The 16,321-nt window shown below is 38.7% G+C and overlaps 1 protein-coding gene across 4 annotated transcripts in view; it reads right to left on the bottom strand.

The window, feature by feature from the left end:
* The window catches only part of ptprua (protein tyrosine phosphatase receptor type Ua), a 195,961-nt gene that overhangs the window by 140,608 nt on the left and 39,032 nt on the right, over positions 1–16,321 (bottom strand). For all 4 annotated transcript variants that reach the window (XM_028035255.1, XM_028035256.1, XM_028035257.1 and 1 more), the window contains exon 2: positions 13,703–13,831. In XM_028035255.1, the coding sequence (XP_027891056.1) occupies positions 13,703–13,831 (129 nt within the window). The remainder of the gene's footprint in view (positions 1–13,702; positions 13,832–16,321) is intronic.

The following is a 16,321-nucleotide window of genomic DNA, read 5'->3' as shown; positions in this document are numbered from 1 at the left end:
CATAATCTTTGGCTGGCTTTAACTGAAATTTCTCCAACAGCCTCCGTCGCTGTGGGTTACGTTCAGTCCTGCCTTTTTCAAATTTCAGACTAGCAAACTTTACATTTCCACAGGGCAAAGAGTAACTCATGGAAGAAAATTATAATGCACTCATCAGTGGAGAACGAAGAGAAGGAGCAGAAGCGGAAGCCAATTACCCACATGGGAGGTCGACTGTGGTGAAAAGTGGTCGGCTGTTTTCTGTTCGATAACTACAGCGTGTCATCCCTTTGTGTCAACCAGAATTTTATCAGCCGCCCAGGGCTCGGCAGGAGAAGGCAGCCCTTTGCATGAGCAACAACAACAACCTGCAGCCAGACAGAGCCGCAGGCCCCAGATGGAAATGGGAATTAAAGGAGTCGGGCCACCACAGGGGCAAATGATATGCAGCACATGAGCTGAAAAGAAACGTTGGACTGGGAGATACTTTCACACACGGAGGGATTCATTGCACTCGGCGTGCTACCAGCAGGGAGGAGCACGGAAAAGGAAAATGTTACAGGCATTAAAGAGGTAGGATTAGGATTTTTTTTTTTACCTCCCCTTCACAGTTTTCCTTTCAAGCCTGCAAAGTTACAAAGCTCCAAGTACACAGCAAAAGGAGCTGTGTTTCTTTAATAAAGCGCCACTGTAGACTGTCATGAATACCTTACCCACATGCGAAGGAGGAATCCTGATAACTCAGACAAGAATTGTATTTCTGTTAGATCACTCCATTTCTGTCAACTTCAAATATTCTGTCACCAGTTAGTTAGCTGTTCAGTCACATTTCTTGTAGGATTCACAGTAAAGACTGAAAATGATCAATTGGTTCAAATGCAAACGCAGCCTTCAATCATTTCCTGTATGTGTTTTCAAAGAGCATAAAGCTCAACTTGTGTTTTAAAGAATGTCTGTTCAGCGCCAAACTTTCCAGTTAAGATTTTTATCAAAGTATTTCAGTTTTAAACTAGAGCCCACCAAATGTTATCCTTTAATTTAGGAAACAATTGTTCTGATAATTCTTAAATATTATTCAAATCTTGCCTCTCTATCATTTGTTTTTCTATTTTCTATCATGTACAAGTAACCAAATTAAAAGTGATGGAAGGTGTTATGCTTTTAGAATTGTATTACTCTTGTACAGCAGTGTGGTCACTTAGCCCAAATAGAGGTATATATTTTATTGTTAATTCTATAAAAAAAAGAGATTAACTTAAAAACAACTTCTTAGCCTGAATTGTGAAATAGTTACTTAACTTAGTACAGTGAGGAAGCTATGAAGAACATGCTACAGTGTTGCTAGCAGCTGAAATAGTTAGCTAGGCTAACAGTAAGCCAGCTTACGTTAAGTCCCCAGAGGAAGTGATACGTCCACAGCAACTGGACAGATTCCTCTTTAAGAGAAATATTGGGACTTTTACAGATTACAAAATCTAATGCCACCTGGCGAAAAATATTTTTTTGCTTGACCTGTTTTCTGAGTACTTGTTTAGCAACTGAGTACTCAGAAATAAGTCTGGAATATTCAGGAAATGGCTGGTCTGACATGTGCCAAGATAAAAACAAACAAACAAAAAAAACCTTTACATGTTTCAATTATAAAAAACCTCTTTAGGCAACCACCAAAATCAATATTATAAATCTTTGTCAGTTTGACATTCTTTAAGCACTACTTTGGCTTAGTTGTTTTTTAGCCAACAAATATTATATTTGCTCTTTTTCATTTTGTTTATGCACTCAATCTGTGTAATGGAAAACACAATGGAAACGCTGCCAGTAGTGTGACATTTAAAAATATCAGCCAATGTCACCCATTAGCATATCTAACATTATCAGCGACTGAAACAACACGGCACACAACATCAGATCCTGGTGTATTATTGGACAAGCTAGTTAGTTTTGTATTTACCTATTAAAGGGCAACAGCAGAATAGAAAACAATCCAACAATTCAAGAAAACAATATTGGGTCCCCAAACAATGACAAGTCAGGTGTTTACATGAAATTATTCATTTTCACAGTTTTGTGTCATAGTAAGTAAAAGCTTTGGGAGTGGAGCAATGTGCAGAAACCTTTGAGATAGCAACTACGCCTAAAAGTCTACACCCCTGGTCCCTTAATAAAACACATTCTTTGATATTCTGCAAAATGTAATGGTGACAATAAAAGTGGCAGTTCAGCAACTCTAGAATGCACACTGTTTAGTTTTTCTTCCGGAAAGCTAACGTTTGAAGTGCTCCCTCCCTTCTTACCTTTTTTTCCCACAAAGCTTTAAAAAAAAAAGTCTTGTGAGTCTCCATATTCCCCCTGGACATCAATGCTTAGAACACTTACTAGAGACATTAGCTTGGCCCACACACGCACCACCACGTCAGCTCATGCTTTCTGTAGATGTTAGTTTAGAGGAGCTTGGGGTAACACAGTGAGACAACAAAGTGGGTCCCTTAGTGAGATTATAAGGCATCAAACACTGGAGGAAATACCCCAAGTTAGTGTTGGAAGAAATTTGGTGCTTAGCTGATGTGTAATAGCAGAAAGGCTCTGAGGCGGCTGATTCAGAGAGCAGCTGAGTCAACTGAGTAACGGTTAAGGAGAGAAACTCTTTAGCTGAGCCTGCCTGTCTGTCTAATTACCAGACAGAGTGTCAGCACCAACATCACACTAACTCACAGACTTCTGAGAAAGAGGAGCGGCATCAGCTTCTTCAGTGTATCAGTTCAGACATCATTCAGAAAGGGCAAAATCATTGTTGCTAATTGTCAGAGTGCCGCGCTCCGTTCTCTTTGTTCTGGTTTGCTTTGAGAATAGACTGGTGAGTCCAAACCCCCCCGGGTTTTTAGAGACAAGACAATAGCAAACTCTGCAGATAAGATTTCCAACACTATCATTTGGCTAAGTTTATGAGCTTAGACAAATGAGCATTTGATGGAAAAGAGCAAACCGAAGGTGGCCGGGAATTCTTTTCCGCCAGAGGACGATGGTCTCAGATTTATAGATGCTAATCCTCATGTCACATGAGCAAACACTACTCTGATGTCTCCTGGAGGTTCCTGCTTGATGAGGCAAATGAGACCACATCACCACTTAAAACCAGAGATTAATCATGGAGCCACCAAAACCCCAGACACTTTGCCTCAGAGCTGAGAAATTGTGTCCCGGCAAAGTACGACATTCACCAGGAATTAGTCTGATTCATTACGTGAGTGAATCTTCTCTCTTCATCTGGTTCTAACTTGGCCTGGTTTCTTTTGGAACGACACATTAGTTAGCTTTTAATATGAACAGGCATCTGCATTTCTTTTGCACTTCCTTTTATTATTTTTTTTATTAATGAGACGGCTTTCTTCAAGTGTAGATTCATGAAATAGTTAGGTAATTTCCATTAGTGCCGGAATTCTTCCTGGGTCCATTTCATATTGAAATTAGCTGACACTTGCCTGGTTTCAGAATGTTTTAAGGCCTTCGGTGGCTCAGATAAGGGACATTGTGGTCCCGGTGGGTTCTGCTTATGAGAGGTAATACATCAACACAGTTCAAAAGATTACTGTGACAGCAACACATTTGCATTAAGTGGATGTGGAAATGTGTCCTCGAGATGGCCTACCAAAACCTGAATTATGAGGAGAGAGGGTAGAGGAAGTAAAATGAGAAGAAGAAAGAAAAAGGAAAGAGAATAAGGGCGTAAGAAAAGAGCTGTTAGAAACCATCAACAGAAGAAACAAAAAAAGAAAAGTTAACAGGCAAATTAGATAACTTTAAAAACAAAACAACTACGTGTTTAGGAACAATGAATCAATAGAAATGAAACCTTCAGGGTGGTGCATGGTGTTGCTGCAGAGCAGGCCCACTAAAAGTGGAGGCCAATAGTCCTGAGGGTCGATACCTGATATTTTTAACGCATTGCCTTCCCTGCTTCACTCTGTGCTCAACGTTTTTGGCATGATTGCAGTCAATAAATGTCACACAAATGTTAATAGCAAAAACATTCAAGCTTTAATGGGTCCAACTTTGTCCAGCTGATAGATTTGGAGATGGACGATTTTTGTCATTTTCTGAACATTTTGGTATCGAGCCGATAAATAAAACTGGGCCGATATTAAGAACCAATATTTAAGGAAGTCAGTGTGGTCGTCTTTTTAATGTTGAAATGGTAATGAAATACATATCTAATACATAAATATCAATATCAGTTATTAGCCGTTACAGTAATGTTATTATTGGATATCGAGACCAGCTCAGATTTTCATTTGGGTGCATCCCTTCATTGGACAGAGTGCTGCTTGCAGTTAGCCATGCTAACAGTACTCCCAGCTAATTTAGATGCTAAAGAGAACTCAAAATGTCAACTCTGTAATCACATAGTCTTTATTTGGATGTTTTAGTGAAATGTGACGTCAGTCTGTGTATTTTCATTTCCCTGCCCGTCCAACCTCCAGTCAGCAATCAGTTTATTCAGCCTGCTTATTGCTCTGCTGCCTCTCACCTGCATTCTGCTCCGTCTAAGACCCCTCCAGCTACAGACACCTCGCTGGATAATTGATTGCACTTGAGTGTGTATATTGCCAATAAAAAAAGATACTTGTCCACCTTGGATAGTTTACCCTTTTATTGCTTTTATAAACCAATCATGATCAACAAAAATTTGGCTGATGTTTTGTTGCTAGCCGAAGCGCTGTATTTCAGCTCACGTTTGAATACCTTTCAAAGTTTAGATTTATACAACCACTGGTGAATAGGGTATAAAAAGGGTGTGCAAGAAAGCAGCTTTAATCACAATACAAGCTGCAGGCCACAGCTCTGGGCAGTAAACTTAATCCTATCCACACCAAAGCTATGAAATAATACAGCAGGAATACACTCGCCCATAAATTTATCTGACACCAGCAGAGCTGTTCAAGTTACCAATTTAGACCAACAAGCAAAGATTATACAACTTTACAATTTTTTTATCACCTGTTAACAGAATATTATCAGAGTTCTCCTGAATGTCTTTTCTACCGACTTGCTGAAAAAGTATCAAGACCGCTGACATCTGAGGCAGCATGCACCTAATGGGAACATGTGATGGGAACATGTGCAACCAAGGGTGAATTGCTGTTTGAGACGAGTCACCAGAGCAATGCAACGGGGAGCAGAACCAGCCTTTAATAATCAGAGGGGGCATTAGAGAGCGGCGGCTGACTTGGAGTGTTTGGACCTGAAAGTTGCTGACAGTGCAACACTTTGTTAATGCCAGGTATTAAAAGAGGTCAGGAAAGCACTAAGGGGGATAGACAAAACTAATAAATAATGCAAATCCACTTTCAGCAGAGAGCTCACAGGGGCTCAAAGCGACTCTCATGTTAAGACTCATAAGCTGAGAGTGATACACTAAGTTTTCGAGAAAAATCGGAGTTTTCCAAACTAATCTGGATCACATTTTCGAACCGCTTTTGGCGACATCTTAATCATCTTTAGTTCAAGGGAATGTTCTTTTCTGAAAAAATAAATAAATAAATAAAATAACGGCATGTTTGTTTCTAGAATGAGCATACAGTGAATCCACATATTCGTAGAAGTTAGGGACCACAAAGGCCCCAAATAAAAACACTTATAAAACTGCCTATTTAACAGTAAAAAAAAAAAAACACCAAATATACCAATTATATGCTGTAAAATTGCACACAGTGGAAGCTGTGTTAGCATTACCACACAAGCTAACATCTACAGTCTACATTCCTTGATTTGCTCCTTTCCAAACACCAGCCAATAGTCAAGCAGCTTTGAATGAAATATTTGGAGTTACGTTCCACAAAAGAATCTGTGACCACAAACCAAACAGCAGAAGATAAAAACGGTAAATGGTTTATGCTTGTATAGCACTTAATCAAATCCATAGACAAGCCTGCAGCAAGTAGCAAACACCTAACTGAACAGCTGAGCTCATTATAGGAGCTACTCCTCAGAGCAACGCTGGTAAAAACCTTGTTAAAGGTTCATAGAGGAGCCATGTTGGGATGACTTCCTGAAGGTTGAGTTTCAGAAAGAGCAGAAGTTTTTAAAGTGTTTTTAACACCTCCGAATTCGAGGGGTTAAATTACACAGTAAAATTTTACATATCATATTTGATATGTATATAGCGTTTTTCTAACAACTGAAGTTAACAGTTACTGGACTGTGCTGTAAAACGTTCCTGGAAATGACATAATACTGCCTCTTTAATACAAAGGCAGTGTACACTCTTTTCACCTTTACTATGAGTCAGCTGCACTCTTGCTGCTGACTGTTCAAAATGCACAATTCTCCCTCCTGCAGTACACAATGTGAGGAACTCACAGCCAGGCATGGGAGGTGACGTGGTTGGTTGATGGCTTTTTTATCTTCAGATTTTTTGGTGCCACGTTTTGCTATTTCACTGCTTTTCTTGAGCCGTTATCATTCGGTAGAGAGGATAAGTCAGCACTGCTGATGGAAATGTTCCACATGGAGAATTTTGCTTTTTTGATGAAATAAAAAAAAGAAAAGAAAAACCTTGATCACTGCCTTGAGCCACCAATCATTTCCAGAACACATCACCTTTGGCACACAAGCTACCATTTCCCAGTTGTGATGTTCATCGTGTTTGGTTTCTTGAAGTTTAGATTATCTGCTTAATCATCCAGACGGCTCCTTTTTAAGAAGTTCATAAACAGCAACAGGCAAATTTGAACATTGATTTATGATTATGGTTAGACTGTGTCAGTTAGAAAGATGCTTTCCCGAACAGAAAGCCGTGATAAACGTACCTGACATTAAAAATCGACAGGGCTTTGATTTGCTTGATTAAATGGTGGTAAAACAGTGCATTATGAAAACAAATGGGAAACGTTACACAGAAAATGTAGAAAACCAAGCAAACGAGATAAATAACCTTTCAGTGGCGGAAAAGGCTACTTTGTAAAAAGAGAACGACATATATATTTTAAAAAGGACGAGGGCTGAATTAATGAGCGCTCGTAGCCGGGCAGAAGTATTACTGCATCACCATCACTCACTTACTTAGTGCAAAGATGACTTTTGTGTAATTGACATTAAACTTGATTGATCGTTGACCGTCTCAATCAAATTTTAGTACATTTACCCCCAATCTTTCGGTTGCTGGAGGAAACCAAAAGAATTAGATCAAGCAACCTAAATGAGCTTCCTAGTGGAGAGTGTGACAGGATTCTCCCAGTGAGATCATCGTCTCAGAGCGGACGGTAGAGACGGCCATGATGCCCACACTTCTTCTGATACAGGAGGCGCTCACACATAAGTTATCTTGTTTCGGCTTTACTTCCTTTTTTAAAGTATTTTTTACATACACTCACCAAATATATAGGCACCACATCCACTCAACTGCATGTCAACACAAACAGCAATTGACCAATGAAATGCAAGTCATTCAGTATCCAGAGATGGCGTTGAAGTTCAAGTCAAAGTATCAGAATGAGGATAAAAGGGGAATTACATTCGTCAGAGAGCTTGTTTATGTAAATCTGATTTCCATTAGAATTATTAGAAATATTGGTATCAATCACAATATCACCGATATTGATACTTTATTATTTAGGTTTGATATTTCATCAAACTTCTGACCAAGGGTTTTTGTGGTTTTTTCTTTTGAATTATTTTTGTTCAAACCTTGGACAAAATTTCAATAAAGTTTTTGGTGTCTATAAAATACTCTAACATTTTAACATGATAAAAAAAATTACAAATAGAATTTTTTTTTAACAAATTTGCTTGTATTTTTGCTTTTAAAAAAGTCCAAAAAATTATTTGAGAGCAAATTAAAACAAAATAATTTTTAGGCAGATTTGAGAAACATACACAATACAAAAATAAAATACAATTTCAAAAGGGAAACTGAAACTAAAGTATCGATCTTGGTATCGGTTTGATGCCGACTTAGTATCAATATTATTGATATTTTGGATAAGCACATTTTTGTTGAAATTATTCTCAGTGTTGCAAGGAGATTGCTTAAAGCTGCAGTATGTAATGTTTATAGATAATATGTTTTTGATATTTGTTCTAAATGTCAAATATATTATACTGTCACAACATAGTGATAGTTTTAAGAAATATGTAAAAAAATATATATTTATGTATATATTTTTTTTCTTTAAGTTATATACTGCAGCTTTAACCAGCACAAAAGAGAGAACTCTCCCAGATTTGTTCTTTAGTCAAATAAAAACGAGTTCAGCTGTTTAAGAGTTTGTGTCGCTCTCAGGTGATCCTGGACAAATCCAGCAAAACTAAAACCATCAATCTAAAAAAGAGTAGATGAAAAAGTTATAAAGCTTTCAATTACAGCAATACAAGTAAGAAAAAGTATTATTGTCTGCATTGCCCATACCTACACTGAAGTGCCTTAATGCATTAACTCTGTTGTAAATGTAAAAGTCAAACCTTCGTGTTTCCAGCTGCGTACTTCTTTTAGCTTCAGTGTTTCTGCACTCGCTATTCTGTTTTGATCACTTTCGGTGCTTGTGCTCAAAGCATGATGGGTATCCCAAGAGTTCATTGTGATAAAAGGATTTCTCACAGCTGCACTGAGCTTTCATTTTTTATCTGGCAGCATCTGAAAGAAACAAACCAGCCATCCAAGCATGTGTTCAATCCCATTTGAAAAAAATAAAGAAAGAAAGAAACCTTTCTGGGGACTGTGGGCCCCTGAAGATCACCAGGAAGTGTAATCAGCAATGACCCATGTAAAGCCCGACCGGTCCCAGGGTGTTTGTTAACATACCCAGAAATCCTCAAGGGATCTGTGCTTGGAGGAGTGGAACAAGCAGTGGATATTACTGAATGAGTGATGGAAACGTCGGCCAGCAGTGATTTAGCGCAGCCAGTAGCCGGCTACCATCAGCGCTCACACCTGGACATCAGTGTGTGTGTGTGTGTGGGCGTGTGGGTGTGTGTGTGGGCATGTGTGTGTGCGTAAAGCATTGGTCCACGCCTAAATTAACATAGAAAATGTCAGAACAGATTGGATGGGGGCAACCTGTGTTTGTATATATGACAAAGTTACACAGTGAAGCAGCCAGGGGCCTGCAGCGAGGAAACAAGCTATCAGGACGAGGACTATTGGAAAGGGGACTGTGGTGACCTCAGGGGAAATCTGGTAAAGTAAGCAGATCATGGCGGTAACGCCACGGCAACATTTCCTTCAAATTTCAGCCAGGACTAAAGTAAAGCCCATTACTCCCAGGACACATGAAAGAGGGATTATGGGATTTCAAAAATATTAACCAGCCTGATTTCTTTCAGGTGTTTTTTTTCCAATCAGCATGTTAGAAAGAACTTGGTAAAGATCAGCCACTACCCACAGGATGGTACTAGATAAAGTGACTAGGAAGTACTTCTACTTAAGTACTTGCTGATACTGAGTACCAATACTAATATTACTGAAAGTCAGTAAACCCTTTACAATCAACAACAAATTGTAAAGGGCTTTTTTTTTTTTAAATCTGGAAATGAATTCATTTTATTATTAATAGTTCCACTAATCACACACTCAGGTTTAAATATTCTGCTATTAATTCAATTCAATTCAGTTTATTTGTATAGAGCCAACTCACAACAAATGTCGTCTCAAGACACTTCACAAAAAATAATCATTTTAATTCAATCACACGTACGTTCCAATTGAAACTTTTTTAAATTCTTTGTATGATTAATTGAGCATACTGTACTATCAGAGAAAACTCTTTGCTGAACATAATTTGAGGTCAGTCTGGAAATCCCTCCACACCGCTAACATGTCTCCTCCTCTGCTAACCAGCTGGTTAACGTCACGCTGCCGCTAACCTTCAGCTACCTTCAGTTCAGCGTCTTCTTCCTTTTTGTGTCTTGTGTTCAGTTTATGGTTAGAGCTTCTATGCTAACTAGCTGCTTCCTGCTAAAGAGAGACAAAGCTCTCACCATGCTGGTCCTGTATATGGGAGCACTTTTATAAATACCAACATGGTGTGGGACAGAAACCTGATGCTGGTGCACTCCTGCTAAGGCGAACACAGTTTTACAGTGTCATAAATTGTATACACGCTCACGACTTACAGTATATAGAGCTGCAGTTGTCTAAATTACCAGAATTCGTTTCAAATGAAACATTCAAGTGGACTGAACATGAGAACTGCACAAACATAGAGAATTAATTAATGCAATTTTATTATTATAATTGAAGGGACTGAAAAGGAATATAAATTTAAAATCTTAACCACACGAACAACCTTGAAAAGTCTCCATGTACTCCTGGTGTCAGGCTGTGGAATAATTCAAGTGAGGATCTAAAACAAAGTCCAAATATCAGACAGTTTAAGAAAATGTATAAATATGTGTTAGGAGCACATAATGGATCATCAGCCTATTCATCACAAATTGAGGTGGCGATGATGAGGAAACCACATATTTGTAAAGGTATATTTATATATATCGGTTTGTTGTGGCTCCTTTAGATTTTATTTGCTATTGTGAGATGTATTTTGTTATGCAAAAAGTGGGAAGCTAGGCATTGTTTGCATATTCAGAATAAATAAATAAAAAGACAATTGAACAAATGAAATAAGTAAAAGTCTTGAAGTCACATCTCCTTCATAAGACTCTAACAGGCAGCAGCAGTTTTCAGTTGCTGTTTGTTTGCTTGCTGGCCTTTCTGTGTTAACTTTAATCTTCAACAAAAAACGCTCAACAACTGGGTTCAGATCAGGTGACTGACTTGAATATTGCAGAATATTCCACTTTAACAAACTCCCAAGTCTCTTTGGCTGAGTGTTTTGGGTCCATCTGCATTACATAAATACAGTAGTGGCCCAACAATAACATTATTCTTCTAATGCTTTGTTAGGCTGTGTAAAGAAGATCACTTACCTTGGCAAAAATAAATCTGAAAGCAACATGGCACAAAACAGAACATTAATATGTCTTCCAGAGATGGTGAAATCCTTCACCGGAAACAAAATCCAATTCAAACACACTGGACTCCACACACTTGACCCCAATACACACACACCAACGACACATTTACAGTATTTCAAAGACTTGACACACTTTCCTTCATTTCCTCGTGCAGCAGACAGTGTCCCAATATTCACAATAGCGGTGCATCGGGAACATTTAAAAAGCTTATAATGCATTTAAATAAATGCAAATAAAAAAAGACATAAAAAACATTTTATATATGGGAAAATATGAAAATGGTACAATAACGAAGTTTTCTGTCTTAAGTTCCACAGGGTTACATGGAACAGTGGTTAGCCTAGTTAAATCACAGGTTGATGGCTGCCAGTTGGAAATACCGACATGCTATTCTATGGAATTTTGTTTGGGTGTTCTGGTTTCATGCTTTAGGTCCAAAGCCCCTGCATGCTGGAACTAATGGCCGCTCCAGTTTAAATGTGAGTGTGTGTGCAGCCTGGCTACCTGCCCAGGGTGTACTCCAGCCCTCGCCTGTTGACTGCTGGGATGGACTCCAGCCACCCGTAACCCTCAACTGGATTAAGCAAGTGTAGAAAATGAATGAGTGGCGTTTCATTCGCAATGTAAGGCTTGCGGTCAGCTCACACACACATCTGAGCATATTTACATCTCACCACGAAACCCTTTGACTTCCACAATAGAAGGCAAGTCAGTGTAGGAGAAACCGCCGTCTTAATTTCAAATGCCACGTCTGAAGGTAATCTACAGCTAAATGGATTCCTGTCTGTAAAAGTGACAACAAAGCTAACATTGTGTTTTCCATAGAACCAGCTAATCCCATAAGGCACAGTTTATTTCCCTTAACAACTCATAAGAGGTGAGAAAGATCAAAGTCTCCCTTGAGTCACCTCCAGCAGCCACAACTATTTCCTTGCTGCTCGATCCAGCACAGTATTTTTTTTTCCTTTTTTTTTCTCTTTTCAGCTCACATTTGTAAATTTACCAAGGTGAGCTGGGAAGCAGAGTCCAACCAGGATAAAAATAAGATGCATTATGATGCTTTAAGAAGGAGCAACAGAAAGTTAAGACATTATTTACAAAAGATTCTGTTTTTACGTCCCATAAATAATCAGAAGCATCAATATAGAGCGCAGCATCACTCTGGTCTCATTCGTTGTAAATTCAGATTTTACTGATTAATACAGTCAATATGTTTAAATTCCTCAACACTTAAAATAACCTTCGCTAGTTGCCTGTTTAAGCTCTATGCTATTAAGGTTTAATAAGAGACAAACTAATAGCTGAAAAGTCAAAGAACCATTTGAATCTCAAAACATTTAATTTTACCTGGGGTTTTTAAAGATCCAAAACTACCTGAACTCCAGAAAACATTTTGATTGAGCCTTGCCTGCTGGCCTTTTAGGAAGGAATTATTTTATTGTTAAAGCTGAAAGGATCAATTTAATGTCTACAAGTCCAGAGCTTTATGTGGTTACAGGTGCCTCAGACATCAGCCTGACCCTGACTTAAGATCCAAAACAAGTTGGACATTTTTAAGAAAAACCATAACAAGCTGGATCCCAACCAGAGGTTACACTAGACTTGTTTTATTTTCCGACATTTTGACAGACGTGGTCAAAAAAAAATCTTGGCTTAGTTATGATCTGTCAAAGTGATGGATGGCCTTCAGATTTTTTTCATCACCGTTTAAAAATAAATTAGTTAGCTTAAATAATTAGCTTTCTTATATTAAGCAGGTAGAAGGTGTCCCAATAAAAATAATCATCTTTGCACATGTTGAAATTGTTGTTGGCTTTTATTTTCTACCTGTACAACCAGTATCAGAGGACAAGAACTGGGGCAGTAGAAATGGGTTCATAGCATAACAATAAAAAAAGTTCATATCAGTTGATATTGCTGTATATGACAGTATAGAACAAATCACAATTTATGTCAAACTGGTACTACGAAGTAAGATTTGAAGGCATCAGAATGTCAGCTTTGCAGTCAGCAGGAAGTAAACTATAGTGCAGGGCATTCTGGGTAAATATAATCAAAGAGATGCAACAATCTAGTGCTAGGGGGAGAATTGACTCATGGTCTTTTGTCAAAACAAAAGACAAATCCTACAATTGCTAAAATCTGACGCCACTCAATTTTTGTTTACATTTTGTGAAAAAGGAAGTTGTGTTTTTTATGTTTCCTTCAGTGGTCACTCGCCTGTGGTGCAGCCCCACCACAGGCGAGGAGGGGGAACAGGGTTTTCAAAGTGTTTGGTTGGTTTGACTCAGTGCAGTGTGAAAAAGAACCACAGCAACTGAAAATGAAACAAATGTCAGAACTTTGGTCCCCAGTCTACCAGACTATCAGATGTGAAAATAATCTTAATGTGAAAATCATACGTTGGAACTCATCAAACTTGACTTAACGCTTAAGTGTGGCACATAATTTAGCTGTCCAAGACATAACATTGTTCACGCAAGTTTGTGGTTGTGACTTGCTAAATGCAAAAATGCTAAAAGGAATAACTTGCTTATTCCTGTCTGTTTCAGTGTTTTTGCAATGCCGTACTTGCATTTTTGCAAGTATTTTTGCAAGTATGGCCACACCTAAATTGTATTGACAACAGACACATGAAACACACAAGATGTAAGGATAGGGCCCCAAACAAAGGAGGTGAAGTTTGACCATGATGTCCACAAAGGACCCTATTGAAATGTGAGTTAACCCTTGACCTGTGAGCCGTGTTAAAATCTACCTGGCAGGAGGTCTGCTGTCGGGTTTGGCCAGTTGAAGGTCTTGATCAACTGCCAGTCGAAGTCGTCCTCTTGACCCTGGCGGTATTCACATAACCCAGAGTCCGAGTCCTCGTCGAAGGTGCAGCCAGCTGTAGAGGGAAGCAAACAAAACATATTTATTTCAGTTCAAGATGAAAAACCGAATAAGTGCTGTAATAATCATTTCTCTGTGGCACTGGGTGGCTTCATGCACTGAGGCTATAGTCCTGGGTTCAGGTCTCGGGCCATTTGCTTCATGTCTTCCTCTTCTCTCTCCTCCCTATTTTCCTTCAATGTACTGTTCAGTAAAGACCGTTAAGGTCTCACATAACTTTTAAAAGAAGAAGGAAGGTCTTATTTGCTTGACACTGTCAAGAGAAAACTGAAGAATTTTTACATCACCACAATTACACCTTAACACATCAGTTCCCAGAGAACCTTCCCCACCCTAAGCTATGTTACAGTTAAACGTTAGCGCCAGGTGGTCAGGACACACTGCCTCTACTCATCTCTTTCTTTAAAATCTACTGCCATTTGGTACAGCACGCCCTGTGGTGGGAAAAATGACACGGCAGCCATGGGACATGACTCTAATAACCAGAAATAATGGGCTGCAGCGAAAGAGGGTTTCCAGCTGATGGAGGACAACAGCGGGTCGGCTTTCAACCCATTATCGCACAAACGACAAGGTATTAAAGCCACCCGCCACCAGGTGGAGGAGTAAAACTCTATTTTCTGCTTTAATTAGTAAAAGTACAGCTGCACTCTTGAGAAAATATCCTGAGAGCCAGTCTGTGACCGTTTGCAGGTAAGACTGGTGTGGCTTCATTTTGTTCCACTGCATGCTCCTTTGAGCTTAGTTTGGAAAAGGTTTTCTTCTTCTTCTGTGGTTTTTAGCTGACTCGATTCTTTTAATGTTCAAATCTTAAGAAATGATTCAATAATAGTTTCAGTATTTTTGCTCAACTGATGCACATAATACACAAGAACCAGGAAATTTGCTGAAAAGGCTGCAAATGAATCACTCAATTTCTACGCTATTTTTTTAAAAAAGTTTGGCTTTTGATTATATTTAATGGCAACCCAAATTGGAGCAATTTCACATATTTCAGATACTATCAGTAAAAAGTTCAGCTACATAACTACTCAAGAAATTCTAAGTGGACAGACGCAAAAAAGCAAAAAGCTAGCTAGCTTGCTAGGCTACATCCTTAGGACTTGCTTGTTTTGAGTTGTTTCAGTATTATTGTGTTCCTTAGTTCTCTATATTGATTACATCAGCCTTGTTTCTATTATGCTTTAGTTCAGTCCTTCCTGAATGATTCTAGTTTTTTATGTTTATTTATTCCTTGTGTCTAGTTAAAGATTCATTTTCCTAGCTCCCCTGCTCTCCCTCAGCCATTGTGCCATTTCTCTCTCTCTCTCTCTCTCTCTCTTCCCTCACACATGCAGTGTTTTAGTCAATCAGCCTGGTCTATCGTTCCAGCATTCCAACTCCCAATATTTATTCACCTCTCTCATATTCACAACGGTTACTTCTCTCAGCCTTTGGATCAAATTCCACCACCGATCCTGACGATATCAGCCGCTAGTTACCAGTAACTGAAACTGCCTCACTGAACACAATGAAGATGTCGGCAAATTTCCATGAGATTAAAAAAAAGCAAAATACAATAAGAGATTAATCCCATCCCTTGTCAAAATTTCAGACCTGACATTAACATATTTATAGGACCAAATAATTTTTTTATGATTTTAAGGCATTTTAAGGACTTAATTTTAGAAACATGAATTTAGAACTTTTTAAAAACACTCTGGATTCTGTACTGACTTGCATTGTCTAAGTTATGCATACACTGAGTCTCTGGTTTCCATGGTAGTTCGAGACAGTCTCAAGATTACAAACAATAGCTGATGGAGTTTTATTAAAGCTATCCCAGTGATAAATGACACAGCAATATGTAACGTTATTTAGCAACAATTGTAAATGTTGTTGCTTTTACAGTTTTAGATTTGTTTATTTATTCTTTTTTTTTTTTTACATTAATCCACCTCTGGTATTTTTACTCAAGCTCATCATATCTTCAGAATCTTTAACCAGACAACAGTAAAGTCCAGTGGTGAGATTTAGCAGTTATCACCACTAGATGTGAGTGAATTCAAAATGTTTAATGAGCAGCTTCACGTTATACTACCGCTTCTATATTCAGGAGGAGAATATAGAAGCTGTAATTCAAAATCTATTAGCTTTGAAAGCCCTCTGAAATTAGAAACCGACAACAACATTCCTTGCTGAATACTTTTCAGTCTGACTCCAGGTAGAAAGTGTGATTGGCCAGTTCTGTGAGCAGGACTGATAAATGGGGGATTTAGATTTAGGGGAATTGCTCATTTATAAAACATCAGGTCAGCCTGTCACTGAGGCGCTGAGCAGACCGTTGCTCAGTCTGACCCTGGTTTACAGCGCGGCCCTAGTGGTCAGTCCTGCAGTCCCAGGACCCTCTTCAGCAGCATGTTCTATTAGAACTTGACAGCAAGCAAATTCCATGCCAGTTTCTGTTTAATATTCTAACATGTGGTCTGGTTCCCTCTGTGCTGCT

Source organism: Xiphophorus couchianus, chromosome 13, assembly GCF_001444195.1.
Source record: "Xiphophorus couchianus chromosome 13, X_couchianus-1.0, whole genome shotgun sequence".
NCBI classification, from domain to species: Eukaryota; Metazoa; Chordata; class Actinopteri; order Cyprinodontiformes; family Poeciliidae; genus Xiphophorus; species Xiphophorus couchianus.
The sequence above is the reverse complement of the archived record's forward strand: the minus strand, read 5'-3'. Positions and strand labels throughout refer to the sequence as shown.